This window comes from Esox lucius, chromosome 5 (assembly GCF_011004845.1).
Source record: "Esox lucius isolate fEsoLuc1 chromosome 5, fEsoLuc1.pri, whole genome shotgun sequence".
Lineage (NCBI taxonomy): Eukaryota > Metazoa > Chordata > Actinopteri > Esociformes > Esocidae > Esox > Esox lucius.
This window is the reverse complement of record NC_047573.1, coordinates 18391994-18410525: the sequence shown is the minus strand read 5'-3', so window position 1 is coordinate 18410525 and position 18532 is coordinate 18391994. Positions and strand designations below refer to the sequence as shown.

The window sequence follows — 18532 nt, the reverse complement described above, 5'->3', positions numbered from 1 at the left end:
GCTAATTAATTATTTAGAAATCATACAATGTGATTTTCTGGATTTTTGTCTCTCACAGTTGAAGTGTACCTATGATAAAAAATACAGACCTCTACATGTTTTGTAAGTAGGAAAACCTGCAAAATCGGCAGTGTATCAAATACTTGTTCTCCCCACTGCACCTCACATTTCCCTGCTAAACGTTCTCATCAACAGTCTCCATATGGGGTGTATTCCTTCCACCAAATAAAATCTTTTAGGTTCTATAGTTTTTATTAAATGTAGGTCCCTCCTCATTTAATATTTTTTGACAAAGAACTTGGATGGACCAACCTACATTTGTCCAATTGAAAACTAAAACTTCTTGTTTTGTGGAATGAATGCAGCTATTATTTGGTTATCTGATAAGAATTTTACATTTCAAGGTGATCTAAGATCTCTTTTAGAACGGTTCTGAAGAAGTTTGTTTTCTTGCTCATTAGGACAGGATGCTGATCCTAATGGAGATCCTGACGCGGTCTGTTCTTTCTCGTCAGGCTTTTTTTAAGACAAATAAATGTGTTACATGGACCAATGTTTTAATCATTTATGTTGGGGCATAAGTTTGCACTGTGTTACAAACCACTACTTTAGACATGATAGCATTATTGGCATCATTGTTCAAATGATACAAAACAATGAACAGAACAAACATCATGTTTGTGCATTTATATATTCAATTCATTTAGTCATTATAATGTCATGGTCTCTCCTTAAAAACAAGTAAGACCAATGATCAAAGACAAACATCTGAGAGGGACACAAACAAGAAGACAATCTATATAAATAAAAACTAAAAAGTTCATGTAGAGTACAATTAATGTACACTTAATTACATGAATAAAGATAAAAACAAATGTATTAAATAAATCTAAAGAAATGATGTGAAAAGCTTATTTTTATTTATTCATTTATTTTTTACAATACAAACAGTAAGAGATCAATGGAATGCCCACGGCCAATTTCCCGTGAGGATAGCACAAAGACGAGGTCATTGGCATCCATTCAGAAAACAGATACAAATATGGATATTTGTCAAATCCATCATAATGGGTCTATACAGATTCTGGATCTAACCCCCACGGGGGGATGAGTGCAGCTTTTCCATAGTTTAGATCGAACTCTCATCTAATCAATGCAATTATTGCATTACATTGACGCTGTCATAATACCCTGTAATTTTGACAGTTTTAGTGTAGTCAAATAGTCCATGGCTCTTTCTTAGGTCCCTCCGAGTCTTGAAATTCCATCTTATTTTTCAATCCAAGAAGAAAATGTTGTTGAACTGTGTTGCACAGAGCCTCTTCACTTCCTCTGTTGATTGAGATAAATAAAAACAGCATTGAGATCAGCCAGCATAACCCAACAACAATTTGAAACGAGCAAAAAAATATATAATACACTGGAAAAAGAAATGTACATTCATCTATCAATCTACAGGAATCTGGCAAAATATATAAAAATAAAAACAAATAGTGTCTTAGTATCGTGTTAAGGCCATCAGAAGCCTCAAGAAATGCTTTGTTTCTTAGCTTAGAAATGTCTGGAAATCTACTAGAGAGATGCAACACCAATCCTCCATATTTCATTCTATAATTCTGAGTTATTTGTATTGTGGTGAAAAACTTTGTCTCGTGCATAGTTAGAATATGTGTGACCATTCAGTGAACACTTGTTCCTGGTGGACAGGGGCATTCTATCAGGAGAGAAATGCTTCATCACAGTGAAGGTGGTCACACAGACGGACTGTGTATTTACTGGCAATCTACTTTGTATCCCTCATTTACAATGGTAACTCCTTTATTTTGGCAGGTGTTGGACATACCGTTAACTTCAATCAAATTGGCATTCTTCTGGTTCAAGATGACGTAGAGCTCTCTCTGATCCGACTTCTTGCCGACCACCCAGTAGTCAGTCATAGCCTTCACAATAATCTCTTCATCTTCATCAACACTGAGGCAACATACAAAAAAAAACAAATGAATACAGGAAGACGATAACATACAGTTCTTCCACAGGTCTGCCAAAACGAGGCCACATGGCGCTAATCCAAACAGGAGGTTAGTTCCGTTGGGGTAATTTCTTGTTGTGCGTGGGGCATACCGGGCAAAGTCACAGTTGATATCTCCTAGGATCTTCATGAGGTCTGGGTGTACAGAGGTCAGAGAGACACTTGCTGTCTTCCTCATGTGGATGGTGCTTTTCTCTGCCAGGTTCATGTGGTTGAAGTAGATGAACTTGAACTGGGGCTCCTTTTCTGGCCTATATCAACGCAGAGAGGAGGGCGGTCATTACAAGGTTCAGAAGACAGTTAAATTGCCTTTTTAAACTACTTTGCAGAGCTAAGCGTGGTTGCCAGCTTAGACATTCAACAAGAGTTGCTGGACCCATACGCGAAATATTAATATGAAAGTAACATCAGAACCCAGAGCAATGTTAAGTGGAAAAGTTCCTGAATCAAAGAAAATAGGCAGCTGGCACCATTTTAGGGAATTACAGGCGTGGCCATGATGGGCCATACCACTAGCAATTCAAGTTCCAGAAAATGAGCTTCAGTCTCTCACTTTGACTGACATCTAGCAAGATGCACATTGACAAGTTGAACCAATGGCTCAGTAAGGGACAGCAGAGAGAGAGAGAGAGCAAGAGAGACAGCGAGAGAGAACATGACACAAACAAAACCAAAAAGCATCTTGATTCTCCTTCCTCTAACCAACATTAGAGATGAGTCCCAAGCATCGGGGGGAAATGGCAAGAAAGGACTGTAGATTATTTATGATGAGAGGAGATTGCTGCGTTAGTACGTTATAGGGAAAAATAGAATAAGTAGAGAGCCTCAACCAGAGGAAACGCCATATAACTAACAATTCAAGAAGATTCTATTCTATGGGCTTGTTCATATTATGAGACATATGCACATACACAGACACATTGGAGACATACCACGCAGGATTGTGTACGTCACTCGAGGTAAAATCAAGTGATATACATGTGCACTGCAAAGTAACTTCACACAATTTAGTAAAACTCCAGAGGGGCTCTATCAAAAATGCCTTCTTTGACGTCTCCGAAAATGTAGCATAGTGCAGGGAAAGCAGCAAGACAGAACAGTTGAATATCTGAGGTATCCACAGCCTTAACTGGAGAAAACCCCATAGAATATACAATTAAAAAGAACAGCAAGACAGAATTATTGACGATTTACCGTTCAAGAAGATTGACACGTTCATCTCTTAATTATTAGTAGGGGATATTGTGCAGGAACTATGGTCTTGTTTACACTAAATAGAGCATGGGATTGCTATGTATTTAAATTTTATTTTAGGACATTAATAAATCTTCCCAGGAGTGGTCATCCTGAAAAAATATCTCCAAAAGCACAGCATACAATAGACCAGGAAGTCACAAAGAACCCCAGAACAACATCCAGGGAACTGCAGGCCTCTCTTACACTGGCTAAGATCCATTTTCATGACTCCACCCTCAGAAAGAAACTTGGAAACAATGGAACAAGAGGCAGTGTAGCCAGGCTGAAAGGACTGCTCACTATACACAACATGAATGATGGTCTTTAGTTTCCCCAATAGGACCTGGATAATCCTCCAGTTCAGGAACAACAGATGAGTCAAAAGTAATAGTTTTTGGCCAAGATAAGCCATGTTGTGGCTGGTGAAAGAACCACAACACTGCATTCCGGCAGTCATTTACATAATAATGGCTAACCATAAACATGAGTTTATACCTTGGAAATGCCAAAAAAAACAACACAGATTTTATTCATGTATGCAGTTAGCTGATCTAATAATAATAATAATAATGCCATGGAACTTTCAGCTCAAACAACTAAGTCATGGTTGCATACATTTTACATTTGGGTCGTCACGGGAACTGAAACTAACTATTCTTGCATTGAAGCACCTTTCCTAACCAACCTCTCCTGGGTTAAACACAGGCTGTGAGTCAGCTGCCTGAAAATGTTGGTAGCCGTTACTACTACTATTTCTTTTTATTACTTAGTGTTAACTGTGGCAGATATATATATATATATTAAAATATCTGCCACAATATATTAAAATATCTGCCTTAATTAACACTAAGTAATAAAAAAAATAGTAGTAGTAACGGCTACCAACATTTTCAGGCAGCTGACTCACAGCCTGTGTTTAACTGAAATATTGGATGTTTTCACCCCCCTTATTTAATACTTGGTTGAAGTACCTTGGAAGTAATTTCAGCTGTGAGTATATTCATCCAGCTTTGTCTCCCAACTAAATACAAAATATTAAGGCTACATGTCATTTTATCATGTGCACATACCCATAACAACAACAGAAAATACTCCTATTTACCTAGGTGTGTATGTAAATAGGAGTAACTCCTAATTTAAATGCAAGAAACGCTGTACTGGCTTTGGGAATTAAAACAACAAAATGTGGGGGGAAAAAGTTAAAAGCGCTGTTGAATTTTAGGATGACATTAAGAGTAATTAGCACTGACCCTGATATCCTGCGGTTGACATTGTACTGTTCACATATGTCCGAGGCCAACAGGGTGAGCTGAGGACCCACCAGACTGTCCAGCTGCTCACAGAACTCCCTGGTCAGTTCCATCGAAGCTGGGGGAGAGGGACCATGTAACCACAGTTAGAACTTGGGCATCAATTATAACACCGATCATCAATACAGCAATCCAGCTTGCATTAGCATACTCACCACTGATCATGAAACAAACTGCTGCACTCATTGCCTGAAATAGAGGGCAGACAATGCGCAGTTTGAATATAATCGGCCAAGAGAAAAATAGTACTGTTGAGAACTGAACTAAATGTACAAATAGTTTACAACTTATTGACAAAGAAATGTACAATATCCCTAATTTACAATTTATAAAATACATAATTTAAATATGCCCTTTGAGACCAAAAACTCCTTAAACGAATACGGAGTAACTATATAGAAAATGGGTTACGGTTTGGAAAGCAGCCATTTCCACACCTTATAAACGATCAGATGCAGTTCCTCATAACTGTCCTTTGTGTTGACAAATATTCTGGGAAATCGAAATTTGGCCTCCGGGTCTTTGATGTTAGCAGGTCCTGTCAGAAACCTGAGGGCAGAGAGGAGATAAGATGCAGAAGGCATCACATCTCAATCACTGTGTACGGTATGGTTGTTTTATGATCATAATCTATAACAAAACAGTTTTACCTTACATATAACAGCATAGAAATTGCCTGAGACCAAGTAAAGCAGACTTGATTGGGTTCTATAAACCAATTGCAACTCATACAATGTTAATTTGTATCTTCAGAAGGTTAAATCAATCTCTCAGAAATGGCCAACAACTTAAGCCAAAAACCACAGCGAAATATATCCAATCTGGTTTTGTTGGAGAACGTCACAAACTAATGATAATTAAAACCCAGTTGGAAGGATGTCATGGACACTGAAGCGACACTGTCATCCTGAAGTATAGTCGATGATTAAGGGCATAGTGCTGGCATTAGGCCTACTGTAGATACATCTTGGTTTCTGTGCGCGCCACGGTCATAATTTGCACTGTCATGTCACAGTTCTTCCCTGCCCTTGAGGCCTTTGCTGGCGAATCTCCTGGTTACATTATCCCCTGGCTCTGTGTATCCCAGGAGTCAGCCCGGTCCTGGCGTGTCCAATTCCCCTCGCAGTCACGAGTCAAAGCCCGGGAGCTGCTCCCTCTCAGGGGTCACCCCTCCACTCCCCCTCCTAACAACGGCTCTGTTTCAATGCTTTGAAAAATGCATATGAACCAATCTCTGGGCATCTATTCACATCTAATCTTCAGGTTTATTAATATATTTATTTAGAAGGATTCTGATTACAGCCGCTCCGTTTCCTGTGCGTTGATAATACATGACAGAGCACAAAACAGCCACAGACAAGACACAGGACATTGTTACAGCAAACTGATAAGAAAATGTCAGGGAGAAAGAAGGAGAGGTAAAATGAAAACGATGACTCGGGAATGGTATATAAAAAAAAAAAAAGATACTAGTTTCAGGAGGACCAACATTTTGACAGCCACTCCATAAAGGCTGCAACATAGCTGAGTAGCTTGTATAGTAAAACATTTATTTAAAATTGTTTCTACTTTCTTTCTGCAAAGCAACTTGACACTCCAACCCACTTTCACTCATCTAGCTGTGTTGAATAAGTGATATCCAAAGAGGACAGGGCCTGTAGAAAGTATAAATGTGGACTCAAACCTTGTGTTATTTCTACACAGCTGTACAACTAATCTTCTGGACCTGCCACCTAGGGGACTGGCTAGACTGTGGAACACCTCTGCTACTCTAACATCTTATTCCTACCCTCCACCTCTGCTACTTGGCTAACCTCCGGCAGAGAGGCCTCCTGGGGGAACTAGGCTACAGAGACACTGTGGATTGGCTTGGCTCTCCATTCCTCTCTCTGAGTCAATCCACATTCATTTGTGTACGTCTGTACGATGGCAAGTCTCATTATTGTCAATAAAGTATAACCGTGTGGTGTCGGAAACGCTGATCACTAATCCTCAAAGTGGTTCAAACAGTTAGACTTGGGACTGGAAATTACACCGGCCCAGAACACACTTTAAGAAAATGCAACGACAATGGTACCTTCTTGACAATGTCCACAGTATCCCCATTCCTACCGTACCATCAATGATGACTGTTTGCTTTCATTTGATTATCTAGAACCTCCCTTGCTACGTTCAAATAACAATATATCAGAACCAGGTTCAGCCTAGAACAGAGACCTGGAGGGAGGAACCAGGTGCAGCCTTGTCGGTACACCTAGAGGGTGACTAAGGGAATAAAGGACTTACCTCCCGTAGTGAAGCAGATTCCCTGCCACCTCTGGCCTCAGGGGAGAGTCTCTACCAGCCAGCTGGAGTGAGAGAGGGAGGGTGAGATTAGAGAGACACCAAATCTGCTTGGGTACAAAAAAAATACATCATTATCGACAACATCTGAGCCAGTGGGGTTAAAATGTGTAGTCAACTGTAACTGTGCTTGTTACACAACAAGTCATTCTGACAAACAACACACACAATTAAATTGTCATTTTCCATTTATAGTTATTTGCACTAAAGAAATTGCAAATACTAGCTAGTTTGTAAGGACATACAACTCCAGAGAAAATGAAGAGACCACTGTACCCTTTTCTTTCCTTTCCAAAAAAGTCGAAAAGGAAGGTTTTGAATGAGGAACAGAAGGGTTAAAATTAAGAGACCACTGCAAATTGAACGCTTCTGTTCCTTAATTTTTTCCGGAGCTGTTTTATAAACAGAAGTTAAGAAGAATCACCAGTTCTGAAAACATGTTTTGAGGAACTGCCCTTTCAAATGATCCTATGAACATTTATCTTGTCTCAACTGGTTTTTTTTTTTTTTTGTTACAGAATTGTCCGGGTGCTGTAAGAGGTCTGACAATGATGAGAGAAAATGTAGCTAAAGGATTTGAGTTATAGAAAAACAAAAGCTGGAGTGTGGAAGCAGCTTACAAACGCTCCCATCTGCTGATCCCCCTCTCACTCTTTAATACCCTTTAATTTATCAGGTAAGTTGAGAACTCATTTATAGCACAACCTGGGAAGCATTTGGTTTAACTTCCTATCTCAGGCTCAGAGATTCCATCAAGCAGATTCGATCTGCTGTTCAGATGCTCTATCGGCTACCCCGTCTCGATCTCTCACCTCTGGTTCGGAGTGTCTGGGGAATAGCGAAGTCGTCAGGTACTTGTACAAGATCCGCATGTCATCTTGCTCTAGACCACTCCTTCATTAAAATAAAATTGGGGAAAGCCCTCGGTTAGCAACAGACCCTACCTGTTCATGGTGACAGTCTCTTTAAGCGTGACTTTACACAAGTCTTTGAAGAGTTTTGATGAACTAAATATATCTCCGTGGCTTAACATTTTTTTTCAAATCATGTGATTAGCCATCAATGAAATAAATACAATTACAAGTACAGTTACATATCAATTCCAACTGACAGTTAAAGTGGGGTCAGGACAGGAATATTAGTAATCTGATTAGTTTGCTTGTGACGCCTCTCCATGCCCTGGCCAACTCCAACCCTAACCCAGCCTAATGGGATGAGTAGCGTTGGAGGGATGCCCAACATGACTGCCGGGGTCCTCCACGCAAGCTATTTATACCCCCAGGCCTTGGCATGCATAACAAACACACAGGAGGGAAACCCCAACAAAACCCCCACTTCCCCTCCCTGGCTCAGGCGTTGTGGGAAGGCCTGAAGAAGTGTGACTGCACACAGGGCCAGGTCTGCGTAATGGAAGAGCAGCCTGTGTCTTTAGATCAAGAGAGGATACGATTCAGAGCATATTCAGTTTAGGTTTTTTTTCACATCATTTTTCAGCTTAAATTACTAACCATGTATTTTCATATTGTATGCTATATTTGGCTTTAGTACCATATGAGCTGGTCGTTGTACAGGAAGGTTGTGTATTTGATCAGGCTAAGGCTCTCCTCCACTCTGTTGACAAAGGACTGGATCTTCAGGTAGGTCATCTTGTCCAGAGGGAAGAAGGCGATTCCGCCAAACACGTCCAGCAAGTCACAGGACTGCAGGTGCAACGTCTGTAGGTACTGGAGGGATCCAGGGATAGAGAACAGTTACACACAGTCTGGCTGGACGATGAAAGGTAAGAACAACAACATGGCGACGTTTGGTTAGCAGCCATGGTGGAAACTGGTGTATGGTGAGGTGTTAGCTGAGAACATGGGTTCCTAAATATTTTAAGCTTGAGATGCAAATTGACCTTCTCCCATGAACCAAAACTAAGATTTTTACATGGGAGACTCCAGTGTTTTTTTTTTGCCTTTGCATAAACAGAGCTTTATAACCTCGGTGGGAATTTCACTGAACACCTTGATACTTCCTTCTTTTAAAAAGTCACATAACATTCGATGAATGAACCGGTGATTGAACTTGTATTTTTGCAGACCAGATTACTTTGTTCGCATTACAAAGTGATTGCATAATACTAGATTTTATTCAAGTCTTTCACAAATGGACAACCGCTTACGCCCATTCAAACTTCACTGATTAATGTTTAGTTTCGGACAGAAAATAGCTACGGAAAGCTGATTTTCTAAAGAGGTATGTAGCACTGTTGTGAAACGATTAGTAGCCATGTATGATTGGACAAAAAAGAGCAATGAAGGCACTGTTGTATAAAAGAGAAAATTGAGTTTCACGTTTCATCTTTTGCCCAAATTCAGGGGTTCACCAGAATTTGATAGGCCCCGGCGCTTCAGTTGACAGAACAGAGTTTCTTGAAAACTGATCTGTTCAGCAGGTACGCTGCTGTCTCGGAGCACAAAGAGAATGAACAGTCAGAAGCATCATGATGCCAACAGTTGTAGGAGGAGGTCCTCCCACTGCTCACAAAGCTTAAGGGTCGGCAGACCACACGTGCACAGTGTAAGCGTGGGCGCAGTTGGATGTTTGGAGCAGCGGACCCCTTTTGGTAACGTAATACCCTCACAAGGCCCACTCCATTCACAAGGGCCGATGGCTGCATCCGAGGAAACATAGATAACTAGCTAGACTTTTAGCTACCCACATCTCCATGTAAAGTAATCAGATGCATTAACATGCTTATCCCCTGTCTAACGCTTAACCATACTGGTGTAACCTACATTATCCCTTCCAGGTTGATAGGTTGCATATATGCTAGAAATAGGAGACTATCATCATGCTTTGGTTGTAGACAAAATAAGCACATGGCTAAAGAGTTGGCTACAACTCAGTTCTATCATATCACTAAATCCATAATCCCTAATTTCTGCTTGACTAAAATGTTTCGAGGCATTCCTGTTTCACTATCTACAGTTGCTAAAATGATATTTGGTTCAGTGAATAACTGGCTACTTTGACACACTGGCTATATACAGACATATACTGATTGGAACGTGTGTTATAGGCATATCCCATTATGCTGCGGTTCTGGACAGAAAAGCGGGATTAAGAAACATAAAGGCCTGTACACTACTGGCCTGGTCAATAGGCTGCTTCTTTTTCAAGCATCAGTAGCAAAAGTATTCCTGTCCAAGGTGGATCTGTGTTCGATCAAACCTGAAGGTGTTGGTTTACCTGCTTACTGCTTATGTTGCTGTACCCAAAGACGAGAGGGGATGCTCTCTAGAATTGCTAGAACAGTGACATTCAACCTGGCCAGAATATCTACACCATTCATCTCAACTTGGGTCTTTGGGTTACATACTGAAAAGGGAAGCCCGCTGTAGGATTAGAGAGAGGACGGCTTGCACTAATTGGCCAGACATTAATAATGAAGACAGGTCACTGGGAGTTGTATAATGGGGGTCCTGTGTAACAGAGTTGGTGGAGCATGGCGCTTACAATGTCAGGTTTTTAGGTTCAATTCCTATCTGGTGCTAGTACCAAAATGTTTTAAGACTCAGGCATGCACTACTGTAAGTTGGTCCTGATAAGAGCGTCCTGCTAACTTGAACTGGATGTAAATGTCAAATATAATTACGGTCATTGGGCTTGGCTTGTATTATGGCAAAACAAAAACTTTGATACGCTTTCCTTGAGAAAGGTACTCTTTTTGAGCTGTAATAATTATTGGGCGAGGCAATATGTGGGGAAGGTCACTTAAGAAAAGCCTCCAAATGGCAGCGTCCAAACTTCACGAAACGCTGAGGTTCAAATCTCGATGGCTGATGCGTGCGTTCTTTCAGTCTCGTGAATGAAAATATGAGGGGGATTTCTGGTGTAGAAGGAAGAATGTCACTTTGACTTGATGCTGATGGCAACGCAACACGATGCTTGTAATGTATCTGGGCCGTTAAGGACAGAAAAACATATTTTACCTTGCTAGCTCTGACATTCAATACGGCAACCTTTCGATTACTAGAAAGACTTTCTAAACGTTAAGCTATCTCCCACTGCTATCTGACCATTAGCGAAGTGGGATAGCAAGCACACAATTTAGTAGTTCAGAACATAGGATGTGATAATGTTCACAATAAAACAGGACAGCTCTTTTCTAAGAAGTCACTGTATGTCTAAGATATGACTCACATACACACATAGACATTATTATAAGAAAGTAAAGGCATCAATCATTTAAAAAGCAGCACCTGCCGCTAAGAGAACACTGAAACTACACGTGGGTGATTTCTGTTTAAAAAAAGCTTGAACCAAAAGTACATTAACCTCTCAAAATCATCCCCAAAGTACACTAACCTCTCAGATAAAACCCAAACTACATTAACCTCTCAAATCAAACCCAAACTACATTAGCCACATTCAGTATTTAAAACAAATGGTCTATATGTATTAAGCATTTGGTTTCAGCTCACCACCCGGTAAAAACTACCATCAGTGATAATTACATGAATCTACGTATTACATGAATCTACGTATGTGTTGCGTTTTACCCTGTAGAAGAACTTTTCAAGCTTCTGCATGAGGAGCTCCACCCCACCGGTCTCCATCGCCCTGACAAATGTGCCGTTGAAGAGCTGAAGAGCAAAGAACAATCCGAAATTTCAAAGCTGCTATATCCCCCCCCCCAAAAAAAACAGATAAAAACACAGGCTTACTAAACATTAGGACCGTACAGCATCTTTATTATGTTCCATCAGTGCCTGATCTAAGAGTAACAGCGTTAATAGAAGTGTGTGGCGTTATTCTTTTCATTTGCTGGTGAAATGAATGCTTGCCTTGTACATACTGTAGCACTGCCGTAATACTGCACCATAAACTGTGTCCTAGAAGGAAAAAAGACCATATTGTTAATAACAGAAGTCAAAACACCCTTACTGAAAACATTGCTTTTGTTGAGGTATAGGCTGAAGTCAAGACAAGTCATTCACTTTTAATAAGATCTTGAAGCCCACAATATTTAAGTGAAAACAAATTACTGATATAGACACAAGGGCAGTGGAAATGTTTGACAAAAAAATGAACAAAATAAGACGTACAAGTATTTCCTCTTCCTGATATTCTATGGTGGGAGGTTTGCCATCTTTATTTGTCTTTTCAACCCACGGATTCCGCACCACCTGGATATTCAAACAAGGACAAATAGAGGAGAGGCTTTATTTCTTCAAATGTAACCTAGGAGACCTAATGACATGAGTCAGCAGAAGGCGCAACACATTTGCATTTATGTACGGAAACCGTAAATGAGAAACAACAGCTTTTGTCAAAATTTCTTGTGACAGGGACCTCCAAACAGGCCCTTATTCCCCTGGGGGAAAAAGTGGGTAAACACAAAATAATCAACCATCCTTTTTTTGTAAAACACATTTTTTGATAATATCTATTACCCTAACACATGGAATTATAAAGAAATAGCATGGCGCCTCACTTCATTCTCTATTTTAGCACATACTGCATGTATAAGAAACAATGACAGACATGATGAAACATAATTTATCATTATGGATGCATGGTAAAACATACCAAAAGACCAAAATATAGACTGTGTTTTGTTTGTGGCAACATGACAAAAAGAAGACTCCATCTTCTAGTTGAAGAATTAAATATAAGCATATTGTAAATATTATAACATTATTTTAATATATTGGTATGATTTTATATTAGCAAAAAGCCAATATTTAATAGGCAATGCTGTATCATAAATACAGTCTAATGATAACAGCGTTGTGAACCCATTTACCTGTGACTGTCTAGAAGATACAGCACTGCCTCTTGTGCCTTGCCTTATTGGTTAATAAACACACCTAAATAACGCACAGAAATCTAAAATCTGTCAAACCTAAGAGAAATCTGAAGTGTTAAGGTCTATGGTTTAAGTGAAGGCACTTTGTGACAACTGCTGATCTAAAAAGGGCTTTATAAAATACATTTGATTGATAGAAATGCATCTGAATGGTATTTGGAAGTCATCAAGTATCCATTTTGTGTAAGGGTCCATGTCTATCCTGTTCTTGAGACAAATACAGCTTCAAATCTGATGCTATAAGTGAGTATTTACAGAAGACATGCTTTGAATGCTCCGGTGACCAGAACCTGTCCACAGGTTTGAGAAAGACTGAACAAGAACACCAATGTACCATGACAATCCAGAAACTGTCCTCTGCTTCAAAGAAGAACTGCCTGTTCTTCTGTGTGTGTAGGGATTTAGCCGGCTTTGTTGGACAGAAGGTTCTGGAAAATAACAAAGATGGAGATTAGGATAGCATGGCAAAGATCAGTGATGAATAAGTGTTTCAAAAATGACAGTTAATAAGAATTTACACTAATAAAAGTCGGTTAAATGGGAGTTAAAAATTATAATTCTACCTTCAATAGACTTGTGTATGTGTTCTTCACCAATTATGTAATTAATGCATTTCTTCCATTAATCACATGGCTCTTTAAATGTAATTTGGTGTAACAGAAATTGACTTTAAAAATACTTATATATGACTATTAGAATCCAGCTTATGGATATTCGTGGTCATGACAAGCAATATCCCAAATTTTAGCTTTGACATGGTTTAAACTGTTGATGTTATTCAATTCAGAAACAGCAGGAAAATGTCCAAAACCTCTTTGCTTTGATAGAGTTAAGATTGTTGAATCCTCACCTCCACGAATGTGAATAATATGAGATCTAAAATCAGTGTTACACCACCTGACCGTGTGTTACACCACCTGACCGTGTGTTACACCACATGACCGTGTGTTACACCACCTGACCGTGTCATCGTAACAATGACAGACCGATATTCCACATCAAAAGGTCACAAATGATCAATTTCCTTTTTTAAGTTTAGCAGAAATGATTTGTCTTCTGTAAGTTTAAGAAAACCCCTTGAATATATTTTCTGAATGGAATATTATAAAAGTTCACAGATGTAAAGGTAGATAAAGATTTTATAGATAAATTAGCTTGTGAATTAAGTGAAAATCCTATAAAAAATGTTAAGGTCAGTACAGCACACGAGTAGAGCATGATAATGCTTTCTATCTCACTGAAATGAACTTCCCTTTACTGTACAAAACATTACTCAACATTCAATACTACTGTACTAGTAAAATGTACTGTGCTCAACTGTACTGTAGAGATTCTCCATCGAGCTAGATTTTTTAGTCCAGGATTAGGCTTGATCTCAGGCAGTACAACTGGCCCATAACATACTGCCTAGAGACATGTATATATATCTTTGAAAATGCAAATATGAACACTAAAATGGACGTTACGCCACTAACACACCCAACTAAAAAACAAGATGAAAACAACAGTTCGCACCTACCTGGTAAACTGTACAATGGCCTCACAAAGGCCGACATTGCGGATCTTCTCGTTCTTCTCAACATCACTAGGATGATAGAATAAAATCTTCTTCTCCTCCTACAACAGATGCATGAACAGTTTCCATGAGACACAACATTTTGTTGTCCACTTCGCTGACAGACAGAATCATTAACAGCGGCAAACATTTAGTTATTAAATAGTTGATACCTTCTTTCATACTAAAACTGTGAAAGAAAATACATGGCAACAGTAACAACCAAAGACAGCTTACCTCACCCTCTCTTGGTCCAAATGAAGGATTATAGACAAAAAAACTAAGCAGTGATGGGTTGTAAAGTTTCTCTTGCATTCCTGAAGCCATTCTTGGACTGCAACAGAGAATGATGCTGATGAGCTATCTATAAATTAACAGACTCAAACATCTATCCTTTGTTACTGCAATAAGACAGTGGTTTTACCTGATCATCAGCATTAGTGTGGTGTTTCTGGTCTTCCGTTGGATAGTAAATTTAGCATGCCGTGTGGCTGCAGACATTAAGAACATCACATTCATAGAGAATCATTCATCTACACATCATAGATAATCAATCACTGAGGTTGGTCTGTTAGACTTAAAAGCTTAAATTTCATCAAAACAAAACGCTTACATATACAGTGTTTTCAACCATGGATAAACGAAATGACAAGTTCTGTTTGCGCAGCACATTCATTACACTGTGTTACAGAGCATTAACACTGTCATTTGCCACAAGCCAGTTAAGCGACAGCTATAGTGCGGTAATGTAGCTAGATATCCTAACTAGTCACATTAGGGAGCGACAAAATTGCATGACTAGATTATTCCTCTAGTGGCTTTCTAACAGGCACTGCAGCAAGCTGTTCTATTAACCATGCTGCTGACACAGGCGAGATCAAAGCTGGTTGTTTGAGAAAGCCTTCCATGTAGCTACATCATTTGCTACGTTCGCCAACTCTTGTTGGAGCTTTTAAACAACTCCACGACACAGCTCAGCTCGCTAACTAGCTAGCATAGAAAGTAACATTAGCCTGGTTAGCCTGGTGTGGAATATCTTTACCATTTGACAAGACAAATATGTTTCAGAACAAAGAAGCTAACTTTATACCAAGAAAACATTCAATTCAAATATACTGTAAGTTAGTGTAGCAATTAGCCGATGTCTGGTGGTCAGGCATACCAAGCTGTTGTTACTGTCTATATGCGACGTTAGTGCTGTCAACAATGAATAGCTACAACAACATAGCGATCTGCAAATGCTATTTACAGAACACGTGAATTTGACAATATAACTCAAAGGAACTACCGACCTTTTACTGTATGAACTCAACACGGACAGGTCATGTCGTTTGCTGTGAAAATGAATAAGATGAAAGTAGACAAGCTGCGATCAGTGACAAATCTCGCAAGATATGCACATACTTCCTGCTTACAACATCACTTGTGTTACAGGAGAAACTGCTCAGCTGAATTTTACGTACTAAAACTACGGTTCCACATGCATTCTACCTGAATGCACATTTCGGCTTAGGGGCACAGTGAAACATTTTCCACAGGGGCCCATGATGTACTTACACTACTAGCAAGCTAGTTATCCAAAGGACATGCTGGACCACATAAATATCTGAGTCCCCTATTTACCAACAGTGTTCTTCAAGCTGGGAACCTACACATGTTCCTCAATGCTGTGGCACAACACTCTGGTCTACAACTGTTAAAAACTCACATTTTGACAGCATTCTGTCTGTGGCTCAGTACTGTGGGCCCTTGCCTTCGCTACCTGAATGCATATTTTGGGCTGGGGGCCCTGTGAATTATTTTCCACAGGTGCCCAAGATGATGTACCTACACTACTCCGTCTCTACATTCAAGTCAGTTGTGCTCCTCCATTGTACTCACCTTTCCTTGTTTCTGTTGGAGATTGGGTTTCTGCTTGCTGATGGAATGTCAACCAAGCTATTGACTACATGGAATTAGATCATGGTGACACCAATGCTGCACACAATGCACCTGTTTTCCATTAGATTTTTTATCAATAATTGTATTTGTTATGTTGTGTATAGATTTGTTTATGAGACATAAAAGTAGAGCATTTTCTCATAATTTCAAACCTTTTGTAGTTCATCCAATTTTGATCTTCACGATTTATTGACTGCAAACCAATCGTTTTGATCTACTATGATACTCAAGATCTGGACTCGACAGTAATGTGTTTGAGCTAATGTCTTTGCATACAGCCATGTTAGTTTTACAAATATGTTGTTTTGACATCACTTAAAGACAGGTACATTAAATATATCTTTTACTGCTTTGAAAAACACCACATAAGTCTGTTTCTTGACACTGTTTTTTAAATGTAGAAAGATTGTTAGGAAAATATTGATAAAAATTTTATTGTCATTTTGAAGGAGAACAATTTGATAGTCTTGATAACCATTGATTTGTCTGTTTGAATACAAATGGATGATGGAACAATTAAGCAAGTGGCAAGAAATTGCCTCCTGTCAAATTCAATCATATCATTATTGTATAACATTTAAGCTACAATTTGAGATGGACTAATGATCAGTCATAATGTGGGAAGTGGTTCTGTTAATTTCTTTTGTCACATCTCTTTACATTTAATGAATTCAACAGAAACCTGAGAGGTGTAGTCTCTACAAGGAGACACTGAGAAGCCCTGTCACTCTGCACCCACTGGCCCCTCCCATTGTGTCAACCAGATTGCTTTAACTCTTTAACACTCTTACTAAAATCCATATCTATTTCTGGATAAACAATGAGCAAGATCCCCTTTTAAATTTTTGACATTTGTATCAATCATAAAATGAGGCATATATTGTTAAAGAGACAGTGATGAAAAACCAATGTCCATTTCTGGAAATCATTATTCATCACCTAATCATTTATTCAATACTAAAATAAATGTACAGAACAAATTTTGTAAACTCAAGGATAATTGTCTATGTTCGTTGGCTATTTTCCACTCCTCGATGCAGGTCACCATGAACACACGTACACACACATGCGCGCAACATAAGTGGACTGAACTGCAAAATGAGTCTTGAATGCCTTGTGCCCTGAAATGAATTTAGAGCATGATTACAAGTTTCACTTGAAGAGTACAATGCTTGTGTAGGTTGTAGGATTATGTGTTCATTCACATTTATTAAATGCTTTTTGAAGTGCTACTACATATATTTCATTGTATTATGTATTTGATCTTTCATTATTTATTGAACTTTTAACATACATGAAAATGTGTTTATTTTTCATGTGTGTTGCCTGTAGGCCATTACAGTGAAAAAAGTAAGTTGTCTGTTTAAATTAAGGTTAAAAAAGAACAAGAAGAAGGTGAGAATGGAGCATCCTGGTACATGGAATGGAAGAGAAAGTGTCACACACACACAAAAAAACACACACATACACACCTAATCTGGACAAGACAAGGTGTTATCCAATATAGCCTGGGAGACTGGTGTCAGGTGAGGTCAACTTCTGACTTTTACTAGCTGCTTGCACTAAACATGCAGGGAATACAACAGAAAGAGCTCCTGTTACACCTGTTCACAAATAGCAGCGGTAAAGATTATCCCTTTATTCTGAAAGTCTGAAAGTAAATTTTACCTCACAACATGCCTCACAAAAATAAACAATTATATAAACATTTTATGTCTTGATTGTGTAAGTCTTCACAGCACAGAGCTATGGCTGCCAGTGCAGATGTGAATTGTGACATTTCTATTCATTTCTTATCAAGATATCTATTGTAGTAATTCATGTAATTTGAATTATAAACATGTTATTATCCATAAACTATCTACTGCATTTAGGTATTTGAAAAAGTATATTTCACATTTCATGAACATTTCATATGCTGAATGGACATTCTGGTATTTTCTATACAGGTCACTAAATACACACACAAACACACACACACACACACACCTAATTTGGTGTAGAAAACCCAAAGTGTTCTCTAATGTAACCTGTCAGATAGACTGGTGTCAGGTGAGGTCAACGTCTCACTTTTACCAGCAGCTACTTGATTTAAGCATGCCGGGAATACAACAGAACAGCTCCCTTTACACTTGATTGCTAGGATCAGCAGACACGGTTTTCCCTTTCCCGTTTGACCCAGTTATCTGAATGGGCACCACAATGGTATCTTGTTTTCTGTTTTATGTGCAGATGTCCAGCACTGACTTCACACTGTGCTG

The 18532-nt window shown here is 39.0% G+C and overlaps 1 protein-coding gene across 1 annotated transcript; it reads right to left on the bottom strand.

Moving 5' to 3' along the window:
• Positions 1-550: 550 nt before the first annotated feature.
• ccz1 (CCZ1 homolog, vacuolar protein trafficking and biogenesis associated) lies at positions 551-15770 on the bottom strand. Its single transcript, XM_010905805.3, has 17 exons — positions 15623-15770; positions 14755-14821; positions 14568-14664; positions 14295-14392; positions 13110-13203; positions 12012-12092; positions 11751-11798; positions 11466-11549; positions 8467-8642; positions 7731-7812; positions 6862-6923; positions 5013-5124; positions 4731-4764; positions 4516-4633; positions 2122-2280; positions 1844-1971; positions 551-1332 (listed from the first exon to the last, which is right to left on the bottom strand). Exons 2-17 carry the CDS (start codon positions 14766-14768, stop codon positions 1277-1279), a joined length of 1443 nt encoding a protein of 480 aa, XP_010904107.1. The 5' UTR covers positions 14769-14821; positions 15623-15770; the 3' UTR covers positions 551-1276.
• Positions 15771-18532: the final 2762 nt, after the last annotated feature.